The 27,234-nt window shown below is 39.9% G+C and overlaps 1 protein-coding gene across 9 annotated transcripts in view; it reads left to right on the forward strand.

The window, feature by feature from the left end:
- Nucleotides 1–27,234, forward strand: part of ASCC1 (activating signal cointegrator 1 complex subunit 1) — a 105,135-nt gene that overhangs the window by 35,857 nt on the left and 42,044 nt on the right. For all 9 annotated transcript variants that reach the window (XM_045581745.1, XM_036437799.2, XM_045581746.1 and 6 more), the window contains exons 4-6: nucleotides 5,121–5,218; nucleotides 8,110–8,288; nucleotides 19,560–19,696. In XM_045581745.1, the coding sequence (XP_045437701.1) occupies nucleotides 5,121–5,218; nucleotides 8,110–8,288; nucleotides 19,560–19,696 (414 nt within the window). The remainder of the gene's footprint in view (nucleotides 1–5,120; nucleotides 5,219–8,109; nucleotides 8,289–19,559; nucleotides 19,697–27,234) is intronic.

Genomic DNA, 27,234 nt, shown 5'->3' on the forward strand with positions numbered 1-27,234 from the left:
AAAGAGGATACTAGTGGCCTGGTGCATGGATTCATGCACATTGAAAGGAAATTAATTAGAAGATTTGCATGGTAATTACATCATTGCAAAATATTACATCTCAAAATAGTATTTGTAATATCCTATCTAATAAAAGAGTAATATGCAAATAACCATCACTTCACTATACCTATAAATCACACCCACCAGCCAATCAGGAGTGAGTATGCAAATCAACCCAACCATGATGGCTGCAGCCACGGAATGAGTAGGAGGCTTGGGTTTCCCTGGCAATGGAGGAAGCCAAGCTTTTTACACATCCTGGGCAGCCCAGGCCTCCACTCAAAGCTACAAAGTTTCAATTATAGAAGATAAATAAATCCCAACAAAAATGGTAGCAGCCACAGAGCTGGAGAGAGCAGGAGGCTTGAGTTGGCCCCCGTGATGGAGGAAGCCAAGCTTTCCGGCAGCCCTGGCTATCAAAGTGACTTGCTGAGGGGAAGGCTGAGTATTAGTCTAATTATTAAGGATTAATCTGTTTTCTTTGGAACTTTATTTTGGGCTTCAAGACTAACCCATATGGTAGAAACATGGATTGAATTATTGATTCATTAAGTTGTGATGAGAACTTAATGGCTTCTCAGTGAGTGGTGCACAGTTTGTTGGGCAGTGGTCTCTGGGAATTGGATTCCTCCTCTCAGCAATATGTCGTCCCCCCCTTTTTTTAATTGAATTTATTGAGGTGACACTGGTTAACAAAATCATACAGGTTTTAGTTGCACAATTCCACAACACGTCATCTGTACACTGTATTGTGTATTCACCACCCCAAGTCAAGTAACAATATGTTAGTTTGAAGACTCATGTTGGTTAAGTCATATTTTAACTTTTCATAAGCAACTGGATCTATTTTGGGGTGTATATTTCAAGCACCTCTGAAAGTAGTAGGGGTCTTTCCTCCCACCTCTGAGGGATAAGTGTATTAAATACCCCTGATTCTTTTTTTTTTTTTTTTTAATATATATATATTTTATTGATTTTTTTACAGAGAGGAAGGGAGAGGGATAGAGAGTTAGAAACGTTGATGAGAGAGAAACATCGATCAGCCACCTCCTACACATCCCCCACTGGGGATGTGCCCCCAACCAAGGTACATGCCCTTGACCGGAATCGAACCTTTTAGTCTGCAGGCTGACGCTCTATCCACTGAGCTCTAAGCTTAGAGGTAAAATTGTATACTTAACTAGTGCTCTAAGCTTAGAGGTAAAAAGAGCACTAGTTAAGTATACAATTTTACCTATATGTTCCCCAAAATTTTAGTTTATCACTTCTTAGTTGGGATTCAGGAATCTGTATTTTAACAACTCCACCAGGTGATTCTCATCATGAGAGAAGTTTGGGAAACACTGCCTTAGAGTTTTGGAGATGCATGCTTGTGGGGGACGGGGAAAGCTTGGGCATGCTCCCAGCAAAAAGAGTGCACTGACATTTTCTTCTAAGAAACATGACTTGAAAAAGTCGTGACTCAGTTACTGATAAAATCAATGTTATTTATTGTGCATATCTGCTATTGCTAGGGTGCGTAAAAATTCTTTAGATTTATGATTCCAACATCATCTTTGAATTCTGTGTATTTGAAGTACTGTACCAGATGACTTGTGTGTTAGATTAGATATTGATTCTGTTAAATTCAAATAAATAGACAATATTTACTAGGAAGATTCCTTTTTATGAATCATTTCTGTAGGCTAGTTGGGATCAAGGAACAAATTACCTGTCCAAACTAATTTATAATCAATGGATTAGATCAGTACTGTGGTTCTCACCCTCAGGTGCACATTAGCATCATCTGGGGAGCTTTTAAAACCTTGATATCTGGCTGCACCTCAGACCAATTAAATCAGAATCTATGGAGCTGGATGCAGGTATCGTTAGTTTTTTTAAAGGAACTCCAAATGATTTCACTGTGCAGCCAGTGAACTTCTCAATCTGGTAGGAACTTCCACTTTTACGTTTAATAAAGCAGTCATCCTTTCACCCTGTATGTGTATTATTGTAGTGAACATCTTCAAGTTTCCATGTAAATCTCTTTTGAATCTGCCTGTATTTTAATTGGGAGTCTGCCATTATGGGCTTAATGAGTATATCATGGACTATCCTGTGCTATGTGCCAGTCACTGGAAAGCCCTTTTTATATATGATCTCATTTAATCTTTACAACAACCTTAGGATACTTAGGTGTTATTCCCTTCGTTTTTATAAGTGAAGAAACAGGCTTATAGTGAGTAAGTGACTTGCCAAAGGTTTGTTTGAGTCCAAGCATCTTTAACCTTTAAATACTTCCCTTTCTAAGATATGTAGACAATTAACACTTGGAGCCAGCTATTTTTTATGATAGGCTTGTTCACTAACAACATGTTATCAAATAGGGGCCTGGTTGAAAGCACCCCTTACTGATAAGGCCCTGACAGAGTTGATGAGATAGAATCTCTAGCCCAACATAGAGAAAATCCCTATGTAAATTGGGGAGTTCTAATCCTCTTCTAAACATCTTGTAATTTTAGAACTGGCTTGCTACCATAGATCTTAATGGAAATAATTGGATTTGGTTAACCCATCTAAAAACAAATGTACACTCACACCTGTCAGAATGGCTATCATTAAAATATCAATAAACATCAAGTTTGGTGATAATGTGGAGAAAAGGGAACCCTGTACACTGTTGGTGGGAATGCAAAATGGTGCAACCAATATGGAAAACAGTATATAGGTTTCTCAAAAAATTAAAAATGGAACTGCCCTGTGACCAAGCATTTCCATTTCTGGGTATACTAATATATCTGAAGAAACCCAAATTGTTAATATGCACCGCTGTGTTCATTGCAGTTTTATTTACAACTACTGGCCCCAGTGCACATTGAAAGGAAATTAATTAGAAGAAATATTTTAATATTGCTATTCGCCCTTTATAATAGAAGTATCAACCAGATTCACAATGACAGATTGAAACACACACATGTGACTGGCACCAGCAAGAACTCGATATGTATCACACATAGGCGAGTCAACTTAGCCATATATATTAGAATAAACTTGCTTAATTACACCTGCTTTCTGATTTAGCTAAACTTTTTTCAGCTCAATGAAGCACCCCAACTTACAGATACAGAGAGCAAAGTGATGGTTGCCAGAGGGGAAGGGAGTTAGGGGGCTGGGTGAAAAGGTGAAGGGATTAAGAAGTACAAATTAGTAGTTACAAAATAGTCATGGGGATGTAAAGCACAGCATAGGAAATATAGCCAATAATATTGTATTACTATGTGCATGCCAGGTGGATTCTTGAAATTTCAGGGGATCACTTTGTAAAGTATGATTGTCTAGCCACTGTGCTGCACACCTGAAACTAATATAAAATAATACGGAAAAAAATTAAAGCAAATGAACAGTTTTAGACATAGTTACCTGTGCTACTGGGTACTGTATTGAAATCATAGAAGCCAAAATACTGTTGATGATGGGGGAGTCTTTCCCTCTTAACTTTATTCAGTGCTGGAGGCCGGTGCACGAATTCATGCACCAGTGGGGTCCCTTGGCCTGGCCTGTGGGATCAGGCTGAAACTGGCTCTCTGACACCCCCGGAGGGGTCCAGGTTGTGAGAGGGTGTAGGCCAGGTCCACGGACCCCACCAGTGCACAGTGGGGGTCAGGGAGGGACATGGGAGGTTGGCTAGCTGGGGAGGGTCTATCAGAGGGCTCTGGGTATGTCTGGCCTGTCTTGTTCAGTACCAATCTGCCAGCCCCCAGCAGCAAGCTAACCGGCAGGTTGGAGCAGTCAGTGCTGTCTTAGCGACTGGTTGACCAGTCCACTGTCTGCCCCCTGGTGGTCAGTGAGCAGTTGATCGGCCTTAGCATGTAATTATTGTAGCATATTTTGCTTTGATTGGTTGAACAGACAACCACATACTTAGCATATTAGGTTTTATTATTATATATAGGATAATCCAGTGATGGTCTCTTAATGCTTTATAGATACTGAAACTCCTCTCCTGGGATCTAGTAGTTTCATTCACTGTAACAAATCTAATTATTATGGGTTCCAGAAGATAACTTTGGAATGTCAGAATTATTTATATTAGGAGTGCTAGGCAAGAAGTGTAAATGAATCAATAGATAATCAGGTGGAGTAGGTGAAAAGTATCTAGTAGGTAGTGATGGAATTCATGATGAGCTCATGTTCCATTTTTAGGGATGAGAATAGGCTTCAGTCTGTTGTTGTCATATCTTCTAACTTATCTATTGAACCTGGAAATCAAAATTTAGGTGAAATTTCCAAATTTTTAGGTAAAATCTCCCAAATAAAAAGTCTATGTGAATTCAGCCTCCTGAGGTTTACCTGCTGGTCCTCTATGCTTTTGAATCTATCCTGAATGATGGATGCTACTCTTTGCTAAGCTCTTTACCCTTATTTAATTAAGGACAGTTCCCCTAGGATGAATTCATAATGTAGTTACTAGTAACGTATACTCCAAAAGGACAAGGCTCTCCCTCCTCAGACTGTAGTCCCATTGGTTGCTGCAGTTGCCTTCGAGACTATGTCAGCTTTCCCTTCAGTCAAGTGCAGACTCAGGTTTTAATGTAATTTTGAGAAGCAAACAGATGTTAGGCATAGTTATTATTCCTTTACATTGAATTTGGCTGTAGGATATCCTTTAGTCAATGAGTGTAATGCTGTATGTTCTGTAAAGCTACATGACTTGTGCCAGGCCAGTATGGTAAGTGGTTGAACATCAACCCATGAACTAAGATGTCACCAGTTCGATTCCTGTCAGGGCACAGGCCTGGGTTATGGGCTCGATTAGGAGGCAGCCAATCAATGTTTCTCTCTCACAGATATTTCCATTTCTCTCTCCTCTCCCCTTATCTCTCTCTAAAATTAAAAACAAAACAAAATAAAACAAAGAAACATCCACAAAAACAAAACAAAACTGTATAACTTCTAAGTTCCTCTACATTTATTGAGCTTTTACTGAAGCACTTTTCTGTAACTGAGTATCTCTGGCGACTTAAACATGATGGAAGTCTTTATTTTGGCACATTTTTGCCCGATCTCCTCCAGTAATTAATTTTTTCTTTATATTATAGGCATATAGTTGGAAAGAGAGGGGACACTAAGAAGAAACTAGAGATGGAGACCAAAACTTCTATTAGTATTCCTAAACCTGGACAAGAAGGAGAAATTGGTGAGACCCAATGTATATGTTATATTTGCAGTCATTTTTGTGTGTGTACGGAATAATGTAACCCAACTGAGGTGTTTAGTGACTGCATTCTTTATGAGGTTCTGTAGCTATTGGCCTTTTTGTGATATGTCAGTATCAATCTAACAAATGGGGAAAGATGTAATTATACAACCTGATCTTGATTGAGTACCTGGGCCTTCATTTTATACTTTACCAGGCACTGATGGAATAAAGCTTCCGGATTTCATTGTGATTTGATTTATTTTATGCTTTAGTAGCTTGAAGTGGAGTGTGTGAATTGTTTCAAGTTAGAATTAGAGAAAACCAATGAGGCCTGCAAATTTGAAATATGCCCTTTCCATACGCTTGTTTTTCCCTTGCTTTGTAGACTCTGAGTAGTGATTAAAATGCCAGCCTAATTCAAATAACTGCTCAAGTGAGAAAAAATAGTTTGGTAATATAAAACAAGTCAGAAAATGTCTGTACTAAACATCAGTGTGAACCAAGGGCAACGGCTTTGAGAAAAGCAGCGTAGGGACAAATTTTTTTAAAATTCATCCTAAAACTATAGGACTTCTAAAATATCAACTAAGCCGAAACCGGTTTGACTCAGTGGATAGAGCGTCGGCCTGCGGACGGAAAGGTCCCGGGTTTAATTCTGGTCAAGGGCGTGTACCGTGGTTGCAGGCACATCCCCAGTAGGGGGCGTGCAAGAGGCAGCTGATCGATGACTCATCGATGTTTCTAACTCTCTACTCTGTATCTCTCTCCCTTCCTCTCTGTAAAAAATCAATAAAATATATATAAAAAAATAAAAAAATAAAAATAAAAAAATCAACTAAGTTCAGCAACCTTCAATAATCTATTTTCCATGAACACCCACAGATTGTATTGTTTTAGGAGAAAAAAATTCAAGTACTGTTCTTATTTTGTGCTCCATAAAAATAATCACTGTGACAGATAAGTAACAGTTGACTGTAGAGCAGTGCTGTTCAAAAGAACTTTCTGTGATGATGCTATGCTCTCTGTCTGCACTGTCCAGAACAGGAGCCACTGGCCACATGCGACTACGAGTAGTACTTGAAATGTGGCTAGTGTGACTGAGGAACTGAACTAGTAATTCTATTTAACTCTAATTCATTTAACCTCTAGTTTAACGAGCTGCATGTGGACCCCTGTATTGGACAGCACAGTACTAGAGTTTCCCCAGCATCTTGTAACTTAAGTAATCTCCAGCCTAAGAACGTTAACGACATTTACAAAGGACTTTTTAAAAATAAATATTCAGTTCATTAGAATTACAGGTGAAGCTGTGGCTGGTTTCGCTTAGTGGTTAAGGCAACTGAAAGGTTGAGGGTTCGATTCCCAGTCAAGGGCTTGCACCCGGGTCGCAGGTTCAATGGCTGGTCCTGGTCAGGGCTTGTATAGAGGCAACCAATCCATGAATTTCTCTCACATCGAAGTTTCTTTCTCTCCCCTCGGTCCTCCTTCCCTTCTTTCCTCTTTAAAAATCAATGGAAAAAATACCCTTGGGTTAGGGTTAACAATAACAACGAAAAAGACTTACAAATAAAAAAAAAAACTTGGGTCTTTCCTTAAGCTTTAAAGTTCAAGTTACAAATATTGAAATATTTTATAATTGCATGTAAGCTTATTTATCTATCCCCCCCCCTCCTTAATTTTATAATTACTGTATGCTTTATACATGGAAGAAGCTTGCAGAAATTATATACTGGTATAAAGGGAAATCTTTCTTTTTTTAAATATATATTTTATTGATTTTTTTACAGAGAGGAAGGGAAAGGGATAGAGAGGTAGAAACATCGATCAGCTGCCTCCTGCACACCTCCTATTGGGGATGTGCCTGAAACCAGGGTACATGCCCTTGACCGGAATTGAACCTGGGACTTTTCAGTCCACAGGCCGAAGCTCTATCCACTGAGCCAAACCAGTTAGGGCAAGGGAAATCTTTTGTAATAGGAACTCCAAACCTAATTGTCATTGACAGTTGAATATGTTCCCCATTTTTGCTATCCATATGGTAATATATAAATAATTTTTATTTTATTTTTATTTTTAAAAATATATTTGTATTGATTGCAGAGAGGAAGGGAGAGGGAGAGAGAGATAGAAACATCAGTGTTGAGAAAGATTCATTGATTGGCTTCCTCCAGCATGCCCCCTTCTGTTGATCAAGCCTGTAATGCAGGCATATGCTCTTGACTGGAATCGAACCTGGGACACTCTGGTCCACAGGCCGACACTCTATCCACTGAGCCAAACTGGCTAGGCTGGGTTTCTATCTAGGTGTGGGAATTGCCGAGTCATATGGCAATTCCTTTTTAACTTTAAAAAATATACATATTTTTATTGTTTTCAGGGAGGAAGAGAAATAGAAATATCAAGGATGAGAGAGAATCATTCATTGGCTGCCTCCTGCATGCCCCCTACTGGTTGGGAATCAAACCCACAACCCAGGCATGAGCCCTGATTGGGAATTGAAGTGTAGCCACCTGGTTCATAGGTCGAAGCTCAACTGCTGAGCCTACACTGCCAGGCCCTTTTTAACTTTTTAAGGGACTGCCAAACTTTTTTATAGCAGCTGCACCAGTTTACATTTCCACCAAAAAAGTACGAGGGTTTGCTTTGTAGCTTTTGCTTTGTAGCTCATTTTTCTAGTTCATCAGCTGGTCTTTAAGAATTTTTTGTTTTAAGACCTCATCTGCTTAGACTGAATTCATTTTAAGTTTCTTATTCTTGATTCTGCCCGCTGTTTAGAATTATGTACACATTCAGCAGCTCCCCACGTAAGACAGCATCAGGAGGTCACTTATCTTACAAGCATTTGATGGTCCTGGAGTAGGTTAATCGTATGTTTTGTTTGTTTGCAGTAATCACTGGCCAGCATCGAAGTGGTGTAATTTCAGCCCGAACTCGGATTGATGTTCTTTTGCTCACTTTTAGAAGAAAGCAGCCCTTCACTCACTTTCTTTCCTTTTTCCTCAATGAAGTTGAGGTTCAGGAACGATTCCTGAAGTTCCAGGAGGAAGTACTAGAGAAGTGTTCCATGGTAAGTAGCAAACTAAATAAAAAAGTTTAAAAGAAAAATGAAGAGTACAAAAATGGTTCATAATTGAAACAGTAGATACAAATTTCTTCAACCAAGAAGATAATCATATCTGATGGTTCCTTTTATTTTTTAAAAATATATTTTATTGATTTTTTTACAGAGAGGAAGGGAGAGGGATAGAGAGTTAGAAACATCGATGAGAGAGAAACATTGATCAGCTGCCTCCTGCACACCTCCCACTGGGGTTGTGCCTGTAACCAAGGTACATGCCCTTGACCGGAATTGAACCCGGGACCCTTCAATCTGCAGGCTGACGCTCTATCCACTGAGTCAAACCGGTTTCGGTCTGATGGTTCCTTTTAATTCCAAGCTGATAATAAAACAAAACTGTAGACATATCAGCACATAAGTGTCTATATATTATTGAAATATTCTTAAAAAATTTTAAGACACAAAAGGATCATCTTAATATACATACTGTCCTGCACCTTGTGGATGGCAATGCTAATGAGGTGTCATTATCTGTAGATCTTCCATCTCTTATAATCATGGATTATTTGGGTTTAGTAACAAAAAACAATTTTGCGTGTGGAATTTTTATGCTTACACTAGAGGCCTGGTGCACAAATTCATGCACTGGTGGGGTCCCTTGGGGTGGCCTGTGGAGATCGGGCCCCCAGCTCATGCCTCCAGCATTGCAGCCCTGCCTGGCACCCTGCTGTGGCCTGGCACCATCCTCTCACCTACTCCACCGTCCCGCCTGTGGGGCAATCAATTGGGTCGGGGGCCCCTTGCTGCTGTCATCAGTCGTTATCTACAGAACGGCTGGGGCTGATTACCCCCACCCCCACCCCAGCCTGGCTCTCTAAGCTGGGTGGCAGCCCTGCCCCCACTGCTGCCACTGGTGCAGGCCGATCAGGTCCCTGCTTGCACCTGCCTTGGCCTGGTACTCCCGGCTCACCTATTCCACCATCCTGCTCTTGTAGGGACACATCAGGGCCAGCAGCGCCTTCAGCGCTGTGTTGCTGACACCTACATGTTCCGTGCTTCCCCCTGGTGGTCAGCGCATGTCAAAGCAAGCGGTCAAACCCCCATCCTTCCAGTTGAACTCCTGGTTGAACCACTGCCCAAGGGGGCAATTTGCATATTAAGCTTTTATTATATAGGACTAGAAGCTTGGTGCATGAAATTTGTAAAAATTCAGCCCAGCCTGCATTCTCTCCAATCTGGGACATTCCTCTCACAATCCAGGACTACTCGCCAGCTTGCCTCTTAATTGCCCCTAACCACTTCTGCCTGCCAGCCACATCACCCCTGCCAGTCTGATTGATGCCTAACTGTTCCCCTGCCAACCTGATTGCCCCTAACTGCCCTCCCCTTCAGGCCTAGCCCTCCCCTGCAGGCTTGATTGCTCCCAACTGCCCTCCCCTGTCAGCCATCCTGTGGCAGCCATCTTGTACAGTATGTTGGAGTGATGGTCAATTTGCATATCATTCTTTTATTAAATAGGATGATGATTAGCTTTTTACTATATAGGATAGTCCTAGGAGTTGGAAAAAAGTATGTGTATGTTGGAGACTTTTGCTATGTATATTCAGATTACCTTCAGGAAATGCTTTAGCATTTTACACTTCAAACTATAGCTTTCTATAGGTTTCTTTTCCTACCCTTGCCAATACTGGGTGTTATCATTCTTTTATGTACTTTTTGTAATTCAGTGGACAAAAAATAGTAGCTCATTGCTTTACTGTTCATTTGTATGATTATTGGCATAAAGACTTTTTCATATGTTTAACTCTTCTTCCTTTGTGCTTTGGTTGATTTTTCTCTGAGAGTGTTCATTTCTTAAGATTTGAGAGTCATTCATGTTGTGTGTTATATTAGTTAATTTCTTTTTATTGCTGAGTAGTATTCCTTTGCTTAAATGAACCAAAATATTTTATTCATTCAACTGTTGATAGTCGTGTCGGTGGTTTCTAGTTTTGGCTGTTAAATAAAACTACCACATATAATCATTTGTGCAGATATTTGTGTATATATTTTTGTTTCTCTTGAGCAAATACTTAGGAGTATAATTGTGTAGGTATATGCTTACTTTTATAGGAAACTGTTAGACCTTTTCCCAACGAGGTCGTGCCTCCTCTACTACAAATGATGTATGAGAGTTTAGGTTGCTCCACATTCTTGCCGACATTTGGTAGTATCTCTCTTATTTGATTTTGACCTCCTTGGTAGGCATGCTCTAGTATCTCTTGGTGTTATCTGCAGGGAATATGTTTTAACACCCCCACTGATCCCTGAAATAACAGAATTTGGAACTCTGTCTTTTCCTATACATACATACATACATACATACATACTAGGATAAGTTTAGGGCTTCTCTTTGGCACATCTACATTGTCAGCAACACTACTCTTGCACTTTGGAACCATTAAAGCAACATAAGAGTTACTTGAATATAAATACTGTAATACTGTGTCAGGTGATCCTGATAATCAAGATGACTACTCAATGACTAATGGGTGGGTAACATATACAGCATGAATAAACTGGGCAAAGGAGTGATTCTCACCCCCAGCTGGACAGAGCTGGAAGGCACAAGATTTCATCAAGCTACTCAGTGTGGAGAAAACATGGAATTTTCTACCATTTTGAGTGACTCTTTCCCTTGGTTAGGTATTTGCTTGGTGGTTGTAGCTTCTTAATTGGTTTCTATAGTTCTCCCAGAGCTACTTTGGTCTGAATGATACTGTTTACTTGGTCCCTCCCCGGCTGGCCAACCTCCCGTGTCCCTTTCTGGCCCCGATCATGTACCAGTTGGGTCCCTTGACCTAGCCTGTGCCCTCACACAATCCAGGCTGAGGGACTGTCCCCCCACCCCAACACACACACATCCCGAGTGCATGAATTTCGTGTACTGAGCCTCTAGTACAGTATAATCCCAGCAGTGATGTCTCATATTCACAGGTTCCACTACAATCAAAGGAGTGGGGATTATATAAAAGTGAGGGTCACTGAGGGTCATTCTGCCTACCACAGCCATTCATTTTCACTTTTAAACATTGTTGTGAAGGTCACATTTTTAACACAACAGACAAGTTTTCTATTTCTAGGTCTTATCCTGTCCTTCCCTTACTCTTTCTTGAACTTCTCTTTTCTTCCTTTAAAATAGTTGGCCTCTTTTCTCTATTTGGTAGTATTCTTGTCCTTGACCTTACCCTTGATGCTCTAAAGAAATGTGAATTTATCTTTTAGGACAGCATTTCCTGAAATCACCTTCCTTTGTGCTGGTCAATTACATAAGAAATGTTGTTTGACTGCAGACATTATCACCATCATCCCTGGGCTTCCACTCCCTAAGCTTGAGCATTTAATGTAGGGTTTAGCTGCTCAGAGGCATTGGCAAGGTATTTCTCATCTATGTGATCTGCAGATAAACTGCACCTTACTTTTTCACTGTCCTCTCTTTCATTAAGATCCAAAGATGTCTCACTGTCTGCAGGTTCAAGAAGTATATTAAAACCTTGTCTATCTCTCCATCATTCTATAGCTAGTCATGCTGCTATAATTCCATTTTATCTCACAGCAGGGTTCAGTAGAAAGTGCATCAGTAATGAAAAACAGTAATTCAAAGCTGTGTTTGGTGGAGTATTCTGAAGGCTTCTAGATCTGTCTAAAGCTACAGGGGATTTCTCAGGCTGCCTGGAGAATCCAAATAGGTTATAGCTTCAGAAACTAAATGGTTCTGCTGATATTGTATGTGAAGGCTAGCACTGCACAGAAATGGCTAATGGATCTGGGGTCTCCCCTCAATTAGGATTAGTTTTTTCTTCGTTTAGTATTTTTCACCGAAGAAGAAAATTTATTTATAAAAGCTTTAGTGTATAATTTAGGATTCTTTATGTGTAAGGGGAGTTCTGGGATTTATAATTAGCTTATGAATTACTTTAAAATGAAGATGAAAAAGTTGTCTTTGGTTGTAAGAAAGTTGTAAATTGAGTTCTGATGTTGGGTAGGATAGTAGGAAATGACAAGACCTATATTGCAGCATTTGGATGCAGACAGTTGTGAACAAGTGTTTATCTTTTATTCATTCATTCACTGTTTACTAAATTTGTTATTTGCCAGACTATATATTATGCACTAACAATGGGCTCTAGGGCAGTGGTCAACAAGCCACGGCTCGCAAGCCACATGCGGCTCTTTGGCCCCTTGAGTGTAGCTCTTCCACAAAATACTATGGCCTGGGCGAGTGTGTTTTGAAGAAGTGGCGTTAGAAGAAGTTTAAGTTTAAAAAATTTGACTCTCAAAAGAAATTTCATCGGTCCCGGGCCGATAATCTCCAACATGGAGGAGGCGCCCGGCTCCTCACGCAGGGCCGTGCCATTAATTAATAAAGCGCTCTCCCAGGCTTAAAAAAGAAAAAAGAAAAAAAAAAAGAAATTTCAATCGTTGTACTGTTGATATTTGGCTCTGTTGACTGATGAGTTTGCCGACCACTGCTCTAAGGAGAAGTAGCGTTCTTACAGAAATAAGAACGCTACTTCTGCAGTGGTCGGAAAAGGGTCCATAAAGAAGGTGACACTTGAAGAGAATCTTGAAAGAAAGAGTTGCCAGGCTGGCAAGGAGCAGTCGATCATTTTGGGCAGAGGAAATGGCACTTGCCAGGAGTGCAAGTGTTCAGTCCATTATGTTTAGGGGAGAGTGAGGAGCTTGTTAAGCTAACGCCTAGAAAGTGGGTAGGGTAAGGTAGGGAAGAGGTAGGAGTTAAGAGCAGAAAGGCAAACAGTATTCACCTGGTTGTGAATGGTTTTGTGAAGGGTCTTGTTTGTGTTTTCAGTTTTGAATGTATTCTATAGGTAGTCAGGAACTACGAAATAGTTTAAACAGAAACTAATGTGATTAATTAGCATTATAGAAAAATCCTGAAGGCAGTCTGGAGGATGGATTGAGAGTTAAAGAGTAAGGTACCAGAGGCAGCTACCAGTTAGAGACTATTAATGCAGTCTGTTGGAAAAAAGGCTAGGGTCTCTGACATATTTAGGAGGAGATATATTCCAGAGATGTTTGAGAGGTTTTCTCTAAGGGATAATAATAGTACCTACCTTTAATGTTGCTACAAGGAGTAAATGAATTAATATGTAAGATGTTTAGAGCATACCATGGCACATAGCTAGTACTGTATGTGTTAGCTGTTGTAATACCACCGATTACCATATAGAGACACCGGGGAAAGTGGCGTGTTTGCCACAAAGAGATGTTTGAGTGATTAGTGCCTATCTTTGGAAATAAGTATAGATTGGTAGATGGACTGCTAACTAGTGCTTACAAGTAACTTATGGAGGAATAGTTAAGCTTTTAGAAAAGCAGGTCTAATTATTCATTGTGCTCATCAAAGATAAGAGGGATACAACTTTTATTGAAGGGGAGAAGCTCTTTGTTCATTTTTAATGGTAAGGATATGTAGACAATGCATTCTTTTTTCTGGTCAATATAAAAATACTTTTTAAAAAAATACATTTTTGTTGATCTCAGAGAGGGAGAGAGAGATAGAAACATCCATGATGAGAGAGAATCATTGATTGGCTGTCTCCTGCACACTCCCTACTGGGGATGGAGCCCGCAACCAGGGCATGTGCCCTTGGCTGGAATTGAACCTGGGACTCTTCAGTCCCCAGGTCAACGCTATATCCACTGAGACAAACTGGCTAGGGCAGAAAATACTTTTTTTCTTGTTCATTTTAAAACCTCATATTTGAATATCTGTCCTTTGTTTTAAAAACCTTTCCATTTTCACATAATTATGTCTGTATAGAATTGATAAGCCAGAACAATCAAAACCCTGTTTTCTGAAGTTTATTCAACAAAATAAGGTATTTTATTATTAACACTAATACAAGCTCAAATCAAAGTCAGCTTTTGTGAACATTCTTAAAGAATAATAGAAGTGACTCATCAGAGCCTAATTTCGCACTCTGGTGACTTAGATGGAAGAGCAGAGATGGTTTAGAGTGTTGCATAGTTATGTAAAAGGCTAGAAGAGGGAAAGTGTGTATTTATCCCATTCTACTATGTTCCAGAGGCTTCACATATATTTTATTTAATCCTCAGAACAATCCTGAGAAGGAAATGTTGTCTGCTTATAGATGATGAAATTGAATTCCAGAGAGATTAACTTACTTGGGGTCACACTGCTGATAGATGGCAGAATTAGAATTTTTTTAAAAAGATATATTTTATTGATTTTTTACAGAGAAGAAGGGAGAGAGATAGAGAGCTAGAAACGTCGATGAGAGAGAAACATGGACCAGCTGCCTCTTGCACACCCCCTACTGGGGATGTGCCCACAACCAAGGTACATGCCCTTGACCGGAATCTAACCTGGGACCCTTCAGTCCGGCAGCCCAACGCTCTATCCACTAAACCAAACTGGTTTTGGCCAGAATTAGAATTTAACCTAGGCCTGTCTGGTTGCAAAGCCAATGCTTTTTTTCACCAGTATGCCTTCTTTGAATAACTTTCCTATGTGATGAGGTTTATGTTACCTGCCCAGCAATAATTTTATGGGATTTGGCCATAAAAAAAAGAAAGAAAATATAATGAGCATAGGGGAAGTCTTTCAGGCTTCTTTCCTCATGTTTATTTCCTCTTTTTCTTTGCATCGAATATCAGGAAGTGAATTGTTGGATCCCACACAAATACCTATACTTTTGAGAGGCATTGTGGGAGCATTTAAAAATTTATAGGACCCTTGACCTAGAGGTGAGCTAGGCCATCTCCCTTACCTTACAGAGGAAGAAACTGAGGGTCAAGGGAAGTGAAATGGCTTGCCTCGTTACAGCTGGTTTGTAACAGACTTGGAATTAGAACTCTAGACTCTATTCCAATTAAAGGCCTTTTACACCTGAGTTACGAACTTTTGTTATGCCTTGAATTCCTAAAAGATGATATATGTGAATATAACATGAAGATTAAAAAATTTTTTTTTGTCTCTAATTCTCAGCATGTACTGTCAAGGCAGAGTGCTATACATTATTTACATTCTGGATGGTACACATTTGGATCAGATTAATAGTGTTCTTTTCTTTTTTAAATTTATTTATTATTTTTTTGTTAATCCTCACCCAAGGTTATATTTTTTTTCTCCATTGATTTTTAGACAGAGTGGAAACAAAGGGGACACAGAAAGAAAGAAACATCGATGTGAGATACATCAATTGGTTGTCTCTTGAAACACTCACTCCCAATGGAGGTGGGAGATGGGGATTGAGCCTGCAAACAAGGTATGTGCTCTTGACGGTAAGTGAATCTGGGATTCTTCAATCCTAAGGCCAATGCTCCAGCCACTGAGCAAAAACAGCCACGGCCATAGTATTGGATCATGACCTTTGGGGTCTGAGTCTGAAGAGAGGCTCCCTTTTGTTCGCTGACAGCTCTGGCAGACGCACCTGCATTTTATTCCATTTGTGTGGAAAGGATGGTTGAATTTTAACCCAGGCATTAAAGAAGCAGAGAGAATGTTCCATGGGGGGCTAATCCATAGTTCTCTCTTACTGGCCTTTTTCCAAGCTTCACATTTTTAGATTTCATTGTACCTTGTTAATTGCTCATGCTGACAGCATTGCCAGCAGCTCTCCCCCATGGGAGCCTGAGTGCTGGATTAAAAGTGAAATCAATGAAGGGCCAGCAATTATGTGGTGATTGCTAGTGGTAAACCACAAAGCTGCAGTTTTGTGTTTTTTTCTCCCCCAAATTTGTTTGTTTATTTATTATTATTATTATTATTATTATTATTATTTTCATGAAGCTGCAGTTTGAATGAGAGAGTTAAGATTTTGCACCTGGGACTGTTGAGTTAGGACAGGATTTTGAACTCTGAACTGTGGGGTAGGCCTGCACATATGCTTTCTATGGAGGTAGCCTTTGCATGCATTGTTTCCTTGGATGAAACCTTATTTAACAAATAAAGAAACTGAGGCTTACTGACGTGACATAACCATAAAGAAACACTTTTCCCCCCATCTAGATAAAACTGCCCCAGGGAATTCCTGTTATTTTACTCTTTGCTTCTTCTTGCCTGGTGGAAGGTAACCACTATTAGAATTTTCAGGCGCCAGCCCTAACCGATTTGGCTCAGTGGATAGAGCAGAGCATTGGCCTGCAGACTGACGGGTCCCAGGTTTGATTGTGGTCAAGGGCATGTATCTTGGTTGTGGCTCGATCCCCAGTAGGGGACGTGCTGCAGGCAGCTGGTCGATGTTTCTAACTCTCTCTCCATCTCCCTTCCTCTCTGTAAAATCAATCAATAAATAAAAATTAAAAATTTTTTTTTCAGGCGCCAGCCTGGTTGGCTAACCTAATGGAATAAAATAGTTCCAGCTCCAAGTAATGGTGAACTTGGAGGAGGGCCCAGTGTAACTAAGTCCCTGGAGTAAAAATTTGATGTTGGTCTTGATTCATTTCAAAGGAGAATGTGTGTGGGAATATGATATATTCCAAGCAAAATAAATAAATAAAAATAGTGGCTCTAGGGATTTATGCCATTGCCTTGAAGATTGTTTGGTTCTGCATTAATTTTAGATAATTGAGTAAGAGAAAAGTTTTTCTTAGTAGACGGCATTTCTAGCCAGAAATGTATAACCTAAGTCAACTCATGAGGACACATCAGACAGACCCCAAAAGCACTTACTATTTAAAAAAAAAAATTATTATTAAAGAAGTAGTCTGTTTTTAAAAACAAAGTCAATGTCAAGAAAGACAAAGAAAGGCTGTGGGAATGTTCCAGATCCAAGGAAACTGCAGAGACTTGACAGCTAAATAGAAGGCTTAATCCTAGACTGGATCCGTGTTAGAAGGGAAAAAATGCTGTGATTGACAAAATTAGGATTTGGATGGCAAATCATTGCTAAAAATATCATGGCTGTTATTTTTAAAGACTATGGTTTCGTAGGAAATATATATTGAAGTATTTAGGGTCAGCTGGAGCTGCAAGAGCTGGCCAGGGCTGCAAGGGCCAAGCCCCTTGCACAAATTTCATGCATTGGACCTCTAATATCTATATATATATATATAAGCCTAGTGACTGGAATGGAGGAACAACCAGAACCACCAGAACACCTGGTGGCTATGACGCACCCTGCAGCAGCCAACCGTCGTGATATGGGCCCTGATTGGCCCTCAACACCTATGGCCCCTATCCTCTGCTGGTCCAGCCCAATGGGCGCCTATTGGGGCAGCCGGCTGGAACTCATCCATGAACAAATTCATGTACCAGGTCTCTAGTCCAGTGTTTCCCAACCTTCTCTCATGATGAGAATCACCTGGTGGAGTTGTTAAAACACAGATTCCCGGATCCCAACTAAGAAGTGCTAAACTAGAATTTTTGGGAACATATAGGTAAAATTGCATACCTAACTAGTGCTCTAAGACAGATTTTATATACAGAGCACTAAGTTAGGTATGCAATTTTACCTATATGTTCTCAAAAATTCTAGTTTAGCACTTCTTAGTTGGGATCCGGGAATCTGTGTTTTAACAACTCCACCAGGTGATTCTCATCATGAGAGAAGGTTGGGAAACACTGCTCTAGTCCACATGTGTCAAACACAAGGCCCGCGGGCCAAATCCGTCCCGCCAGGCCTTGCAATGTGGCCCGCACCGCGCTGTCATCACTGCACTCCGCTGCGTTTCCATCACAATGACAGTTTATGACTGTTCAGTAAACCATTCGGCCCTCGATTTAGGCTGGATTTTAGATTTTGGCCCCTTCTCTGATTGAGTTCGACACCCCTACTCTAGTCTATATAATAAAGAGCCAGGGTCATAACAACTGTTACGACCGAAGGCTCAACCAGACTGGAAGTCAGTGCTGGGTTGCCATGGTGACCTAGCACTGACTGGGGCCACTGCGGTACCCTTACCCAGCACTGACTGCCTGGGGGGCTGTGGATTAGGCCCGGAGAGAGGCCTGTAGAGAGAGAGGCAGGGTCTAATTTATAACCTCTGGCAGCTGTTGATCAGAACTTGCTTCTCTTTCTCTCCTGGCCTGGCCAACAGCTGTGCCTCCATTTCTCTTCAGACCTCCACCAGGGCTGCTGATTAGCCCCACCTTTCTGATCAGGCCCCATTGATAGGCCCAGAGATGCTGACTGGCATAGAAACTGACCAATCAGAACTAAATTGGCCAGTAGAGGAGGGCAGTTGGTGGCAGATCAGGCCAGCAGGGGAGGGCAGTTAAGGGTGATCAGGCAGGCACAGGCAGGTGTGGTCAGGCCAGCAGGGAGAGCAGTTGGGGATGAGATCAGGCTAGCAGGGGAGGGCCATTGGGGGCCAGATCAGGCCAGCAAGAGAGGGTAGTAAGGAGTGATTAGTCAGGTAAAAGCAGTTAGGAGTGATTAGGCAGGCAGGCAGAGAGGTTAGGGGCGATCAGGCAGGCAGGCAGAGGGGTTAAGGGCAATCAGGCAGGCAGGCAGGTGAGTGGTTAGGAGCCAGCGGTCCCAGATTGTGAGAGGGGTATCCGACCACTAATTTAGGCCCAATCCTAAACCAGTGGTCAGACATCCCCTGAATGGTCCCCGATTGGAGAGGATGCAGGCTGGGCTGAGGGAACTCCCCATCGGTGCACGAATTTCGTGCACCAGACCTCCAGTATATATCAATATATAAAGCCTAAGCGACTGTTCAACCAGTAGCTATAATGCCACTGACCATTAGGGGGCAGACAATGCACAGGCATGGAAACATGGAACATACTGATGAATCTTAGAGGGAAGGAGGAGGGAGGAATATGGGAAGAGACTAACCAAAGATCTTATATGCATATTAGAGACCCGGTGATGCATGGGCTTGTGCACCAGTGGGGTCCCTTGGCCTGATCTGTGGGGATTAGGCTGAATTCAGCACCAGGCCTCCGACATCCCCCAAGGGGTCCTGGATTATGAGAGGATGCAGGCTAGGCCAAGGGACCCTGATATGGGCCCCGATCAGCCCCCAACGAGTCTGTGCACTGGGCCTCTATTTTTTTTTAAATATAATTTTTGTATATAGTGTGAGGTAAGGGTTTAACTTTATTCTCTTGCATATGGATATTCAATTGTCCCAGCATCATTTGTTGAAGAGACTCTCCTTTCTCCATTAAATTGTCTTGGCATCTTGGTTAAAAATTAGTTAATTATATATAAATGTGTGGGTTTATGTCTGGACTCTAAAGTTTATTCCTACCACTTGCTTTTGTATGGGCTGAGTTTCTTGTTTTTCTCCCTCTTATAACAGGATCATGGAGTTGATAGCACCATTTTCCAGAATCCCAAAAAACTTCACCTAACTATTGGGATGTTGGTACTTTTAAGTGAGCAAGAGATCCAGCAAACATGTGAGATGCTAAAGCAGTGTAAAGAGGATTTCATTGAGTGAGTAATGTACAGGTGTGGGGAAGGCTGGTCACCTGTACTGGCTTTTTTGGGGTGTCAAAGACTTGTTTTTGCACTAGAGGAGGGTGACATGGGGATAAGGTTTATTGATTGACCCATTTGTAACACTTAACATTGAACCATTGTCTGAAAGGTTTATAACCATTGTCTGAAAGGTAATAAAATGTACTTATAAATTTTTATGGAAAACCTTTACCTTAAAATATACTAGTTTAGTAGGCAAATTTTGTTTTAAATTAAAAAATAGGACATGCCATTATTTTCTCCAAAAGGAAATTCTCTTCATTATCCATCCAAAAGTATAGACTACTATGTTAGTTTTCTGTATTACTATAAGGTTGGTGCTTTAAAACAATATAAATGTACTATGTATAGTAGTTCTGTGGGGAGAAGTCTGATACGGGTTTTACTGGGCTAAAATCAAGGTGTGGCAGGGCTGTGTTCCTTTCTGGAGGCTTTGGGAAGAGTCTGTTTCCTTGCCTTTCCAGTCCAGCTTCTAGCGTCCACACACATTCCTTGGCTAGAGGTCCCCTTCCTCTGTACTCAGCACCAGCAGCGTTGTACCTCTCTGACCCCGCTTCTGTTGTCACACCTCTCTCTGGCCACAGCAGGGAAAGGTTTCTGCTTCTAAAGACTCTCATGATTTGATTGAGCCCATCCAGATAATCAAGGATAATCTCTCCATCTCAAACTCCATAACCTAAAGCCCGTCTGCCAAAGTCTCTGCCATATAAGATAGCGAATTTACAGATTCCAGATGGTAGGATGTGGGCATCTTTGGAGCCATTTTTCTGCTCACCACAGTAATTCAACACTATACTTTGATTCTCTAGGAAAGTCTTCATTGTATTTCAGAAATGGAGACTTTAATTTTCTTTTTTTTAATACAGGTAATTTTGTGTAAATCAATATGAGGATACCAAAAGACTATCGAAGCAAATGTTTTGGCTCAGTGAAAACATTGCCGAGTTGTTATTCTTTTTACTGTAAAATTTTAATTTACACATACATCAACCCAAGGAACACAACCCTGCCACACCTTGATTTTAGCCCAGTAAAACCCATATCGGCTTTATTTCAAAGAAACATCTCTTCCCACCTCTCACTTTACTCCTTTTACTTAGGATTGAGAAAGAACAAGGGATATTTGAAAACTGATTCACTTGAGCTCAGCCAGGCTGGCTCAGTTGGTTGAGCATTGAGAAAGTCAACATCCATGTTTCTCTCTCTCTCTCTCTCTCTCTGTGTCTCTCTCTGTCTCTCTCTCTCTGCCCCTCTCTCTCCCTCTCCCTCCTCCCTACCTCCTTGGGTGAAGATTAAAAAACAAGAAAGAAAGAAAATTGCTCACTTAAATAGATTTTAAAAATTTATTACAATATTCAGGTCCCATACTATTGTAACATTGCCTTGTAGAAATGGGTTATCTGGTTCATTGGGTGAAACAAGGTAAAAGGATTAAAATTTTTCTCTAGTTATGTTGTATATAAAACTATTTAATACAATGACTTAATTGGTGGGTCTCTTCTCCTTTTCCATTGTTTTGAAGACAAAATATTTCCTTGAGCAAAATCATACAGTCTGTTTATTCTTTCTGAATCTCAAACAGCAAATAATAGTTTTGTCTTGTTTACTCAGTAAGGAACATAACTGTCTTTTCTCAATCTTACCTGAAACTCAGAATAACTTGTAGTTAGGTATTTATAATTTTCCTTGCAAAAAAGAAAACTTTATGCTTTACCTTACAAAGCAGAGCAGTTTTTACCTGGTTTTAGAATGAGTTCTGATACCTTAACTTATACCCAGGTTACTTTTTGCTAAAGAAAACTGAAAGCAGCTGCATTTTCTTGGCTGCTATTGGAAGAATTCTGATAAAAATTTTTTTAAGGTGGATAAAATATTTGTTTAGAGAAGTATTTTTTAACCTTATGAAAAATCACTTCACCATGTGTGAGAATGTAGCCATCTGCAATCCAGAGAATTCTCACCAAATCGGCAGAACCTTTATCTTGACTTCCCAGCCTCCAGATCTGTGAGAATAAATGTCTGTTGTTTCAGCCACCAAAGTGTCTGGTATTTTGATGACAGACTGAGCAGATCAAGATACTGCAGCAGCTGTGTTTTCCTCACTGAGCCAATTTTTTACTTTTTGCCTGTTGTTCCTGATTAGATGGCACTGATTCCGATTATCTCAGAATCCTGGCGTTTCCATAAGATACCAAACACTCATTAAATAAACTTTCTTCTTAAATTAAAAAAAAAAAATCGGGTCACAGGTTTTTAATCACCGAGGTTTTATCCTGAGCTATGTGAGGATTTAGCTGAGTTCCTTTTTTTATGTCTCTGGGTGCTTTTTGTGACTAAGGGCCAAATTTAAGCCCTTTAAGCATGTTGGGGTTGATGTGCATAGGCAATGAAGATCAGCCTTAATAGTTCCTAAGAATTTTTGACGTGACAGGATGAAAACAGTAATTGTAGTTTTTCAAATTCAGCAAAGCTTTTGAAATAGGACAAAGTTACCCTGCCAAAAATCTGCAATGCAGGCAAAAAATTTTGAACATGCGTCTTTTCAAGAAGCTAGAAAGATTTGAAATCAGCAAGTAAAACAAGCCTCTCCAGCCCTCTTCTCCCCTGGTTCCCTCTGCCACACACACTTGTTTAGAAAGTATACAAAGCAAAATTAATTTATTCTGAGCAGGAGGATGAGACTCAATTGGTTGTTTGGATTGGTTAGAAGTGCTATGTTCTCCTAAAGAGAAGAAATATCTCTTTTTTAAAAAAAGCTTATATTACAGGTCTAGTAAGTAAAATGTATCATCTAATCTTTTTTTTTCTTTATTTTTGTTCTTTGATGTTAGCCTTTATATTTCAGTAAACAATGACATTTCTAACCTTTTATGATTTAAAGATCTCAAATTAAAATATAGAAAATAAAAACATTGAAAATGAATAGATCAGTGTATAATTTGCTATAGTTTAATCTGATGGCTTTTAGAATTAAAGGATTAAATATATGGTTATATTGGAATTTAATTAAAACTGTGGTACTATGTAGATATTTTAAAGAAATTGATGGTTGAATATTTTAAATTTGGTGGTAGTTTTGAGTTTAAAGATGCTGATGAGAAACAACTTTGATTTCAATTCTTAGGCTAAAGACTCATGCAGCGATTTAGAATTGTTCACAGTGAATTATTTACAGAGTCTAGGAAACACTGAAGCTCTGCTTGTGTCCCTTGTGACTTTTCTTTGTGAGATATAGAGCGCAAACAGTGCAGTAGCTCTGAGAGTATAGGCCGACCAATAGGCAGCACTCTGTAGCTCCAGCGTCACTCTACTTGTTCCTAAGTGTTCCCAGGAGGCCTGAGGTTAAACCAAGTAAGTTACAAAGGGACAAGAGTGAGGAGAGAAGAGGAGGAAAAATACCCATGGGCAATGTTAGTTCCTAATTATCGCCTCAGATGTCACTGAATTGAAAAATGTGCTCACTGGTGTTCCAGGTGGAATAGTTTGGTCACCAAGAAGAAGAGCATTTATCAGGCAAACCATCCTGTTCCTTAATCTCCCTCTTGATAAATCCTAGGGATAGGTTAAAAGAGTTTCAGTTTCTACTCAAAGGGTAGGCTGTGGATCCTGCTTCATTTTTTTGTTGTTCTTGGCATCTCTTCTCATTCCAAGGATTTGAGATCAAAACTTTTATAGTGAGGACATATGTACAAAAAAAATGTTAAAGTCAGAGAGCTCAGAAACCATAGAGGTGGAATAGGAAGAAAATTCTACCTGAAAACCAAGGTAAGATAACTGTACTTGAGCATTAAAATTTAATGCTGTTTTTGAGCATCAGTATACTTGAACTAAATTCCAGAAAGAAACATAGCAGTTATTATAGTTCTTTTTTTTTTTTTTTTTAATCCTCACATGGGGATATTTTCCCATTGATTTTTATAGAGAGTGGAAGAAAGGAGGAAAGACAGAGAGAAATATCGATGTGGAGAAACACATCGATCAGTTGCCCCTTTCATATGCCCTGACCTTGGCCAAGGCCTGTGAGGAGCCTGCTACCAACTGCACATGTCCTTGACTGTCATCTGATCTGGGAACTTCATTTTGCAGGCTGATGCTCCATCCACTGAGCCAAACCGGCTAGGACTATAGTTCTTATCTGATAAAAAGGAGCATAACAACTTTTTAGGAGAGAATCTTTTTCTGGTTCTAAAGTCAAGAGAAAAACTGGTTGCACAAATCTTAATATAAATAACCCAGAATGATGATAAGCAGTATTTTTTACAGTTTTCCAGAAGATATAAGAACATTGTTCACATTTCTTTTTCTTGTATTGACCTTTAGAAGTTGAGGATATAATCTTATATAAAAGGCTAATATGCAAAGTGTTCCCTTGGGAGTTTGACCAGGAGACTGGGAATTCAGTCATTCGCTATGATGTGTGCTGACCACCTGGGGGTGGCTTGGAACAAAGGAATACCCTGGCTGGTAGCCAGCAGCTGGAAGGAAGGCCCCTAATTACTGGTCAGGCCTAGGGATCCTAACTGTGCATGAATTTCGTGCATCAGGCCTCTAGTCCTATATAATAAAACCCTAATATGTAAATCGACCAAATGGTGGAATGACCAGCAGAATGACTGGTCGCTATGACACATACTGATCACCAGAGGGCAGACGCTCAATGCAGGAACTTCCCTCTGATGGTCAGTGGGCTCCCAGAATCTAGGCTGTCTGCTGGCAAGTGCAGCTGAGATGGCAGGTACCTCTCCTGCCTCCGTTGCAGGTGGGGGTTAAGGAGTGAGGGATCCCAGACTTCAAGAGAGATCCTAGGCTGCGAGAGGGTGCCAGTCAGGCTAAGGGACGCATACACCCCCAACCCCAGTGCATGAATTTTGTGCCTCTTGTATTAAATATTAACCCAGTGAGAACATTTTAGTAGAAACTAAACTAATGATATGGTGCTTTCTGGTGGTCTGACTGTGGGGTTAAAGCTGAAAAAATGTAGGGGAATGTATGGTTAGTATTAAACTGTTTTAAGAAGAATAAGTTTTGTTGGACACTTTGATAGGATTAAGTAGCAGTCTTTCATTTGAATTCTTTGACTGTTTCTTGGAATGGTGATATATTAAATTGTTGATTGAAGCTACAGGCCTCAGATAATAGTTTAGAGATTGGCTTGTGTTTTTGGAATATCCCACTTATTAGAGGTACTTATAGGATACTTATGATAAAGGCTGTAATTTTTCTCTTTCAAATATCTGTCTAGAATAGTTCAATTGTTTAGTTTTTTTATTGAGATAAATTCTGGTCTTAGGCAATAATATGGCCTTGAAGTTTTAAATGAATCTTTACCATTGGGATTCCTAAACTACAAATAGTATTTTATGGCTTTAATTCAATATCAAGAGAACTTTCTTGTTTTGCCTTTTGGAATTGTCTTTTGGTGCATCCTAGAGCCTTTTGTCTTTGAGCCAGCATGACCTTTTATTCAATAACAGTATCACATGTGTCCACATTCTTCTCAAAATTGTCCAGAACAGCTTCTCCCTTTATAGTAGAACATCAAGTGAGTGTTTACAGAGGTTTATGTCCGGCACTGTGCCAGTGCGGGGATATAGGAGTGGACAAGATAGATGCCCCTGCCCTTCTGGGCTTAGAGACGGCTGTGTGTGGTGAGCTGATTTTTAGTTGGGTTTAGCCCGGCCCAGCAAGGCCTTCTGTGGTTGAAGAATAAGTCTATTTAGGGGTCTGGGATAAAAGCAAGGTGGTAGGCTTTACTTAGCATGAAAGTAATACATGTTAGTTTAGTGAGTTAAGACAAATGTAACCACACCCAAATCAAGATGTAGAACGTTGCCATCACCTCATGAAGTTCTTTTGTGCTTTACCCGTTTCCAGTAAATTCACTTATTTGAGGAGTAACTACCGTTCTGATTTCTATTACCATAGGTTAATCTGGCTTGTCCTTTAATGTCATATATATTGAATCATTTGGTATATAAACTTTTTCTGTTTGGCTTCCTTTGCATATTTAAATTTTTTTTTAACTTTTTAATACATTTACATGGTTCAGAAATTTAAAGGTACAAAGGATATGCATTGAAGAGTTTTCTTCCCACTGCTATCCCACCAAGCAACCTGCTATCCTCTCTAAAGGCAACAGATGTTAGCAGTGTCTTTGTTTCTTTCCAGAGATTTTATGTAAGTACAAGCAAATATATATATGTGTATATATATATATATTTTTTTTTCTTACCCCCATTTTTTTCATAAGTAGTAGTATATACATTGCTGTGTACTTTTAAAAAATAGATTTTTATTGAGTTCAGAGAGGAAGGGAGAGGGGAGAGAGAAGCATCAATGATGAGATAGAATCATTGATCAGCTGCCTCCTGCACACCCCTTATTGGGGATCGAGCCTACCCACTTGGGCATGTGCCCTTGATTGGAATCAAGCAGGAACCTTCAGTCCACAGGCTGATGCTCTATCCACTGAGCCAAACCAGCTAGGGCCTTTTTTTAAACTTAAAAAGATAATCATTACGTATCAGTACCTAAAAGCTTCCTTAGTTTTAAATGGCTTATTTATTGCTCATAGTGTTTTGATATATTTAATCAGTCTTATGTTATTGGACATTTAGCCAGTCTTTTGCTACTCCAAACAATGCATCAGTCGGAATCCTATTGCATCATATCAGGAGGCTAATGTTTGGTCGTTTCTTTGTGTGTGTGATAAGCTTGATCAGTCAATTTGAGAGTGATCAGCCTGATCCATTGTTTAGAGGGGTCTCTTTATATTTCCTCCAGCCTTTTTTCTAAGTTTTAGCATCCATTGGTGAGCTTGCAAGATCCATTGTTTTATCTGGAGTGGCAAAATGGTGATACTCTAATTCCATCCTTACTTCTGCATTTATCAGTTGGAATTCTCCTGTGAAGAATGTTCTTTATTAGCTATCATTGCATATGTAGTAATAGTTGAATTCATAATTATTTCATTAAGGTTGGTTCCTGTAAATTGGGTTGTCTGGGCGAAGGGTTTCTTTTATTAAAGACTTTTTATAAATTTTGTCAAATTGCACTTAAAGATGTGATATTAGCTTTTTTACCCCCATCATTGTTATATGAATGAAATACTGTGCAACTTGTAGAAATAATGATGTAAAACCTCAGAGATGGTCAACACATCAATTGTCTTTGTCAGTCAGAACTATCATTGCTTGCCTTTTTCTTTGAGTGCTTTTTAGTGTGACTTTGGAAATACTATGTTTCTAGTCTGTGTGCATTAAACATATATTCATTTTTATTTATTTATTTATTTATTTATTTATTTAAAATATATTTTATTGATTTTATACAGAGAGGAAGGGAGAGAGATAGAGAGTTAGAAACATCGATGAGAGAGAGTCATCGATCAGCTGCCTCTTGCACACCCCCTACTGGGGATATACCCATAACCAAGGTACATGCCCTTGACCGGAATCGAACCCGGGACCCTTCAATCCCCAAGCTGACGTTCT

The sequence above is a fragment of the Pipistrellus kuhlii genome, unplaced genomic scaffold, assembly GCF_014108245.1.
Source record: "Pipistrellus kuhlii isolate mPipKuh1 unplaced genomic scaffold, mPipKuh1.p scaffold_m20_p_15, whole genome shotgun sequence".
In the NCBI taxonomy this organism is placed as follows: domain Eukaryota; kingdom Metazoa; phylum Chordata; class Mammalia; order Chiroptera; family Vespertilionidae; genus Pipistrellus; species Pipistrellus kuhlii.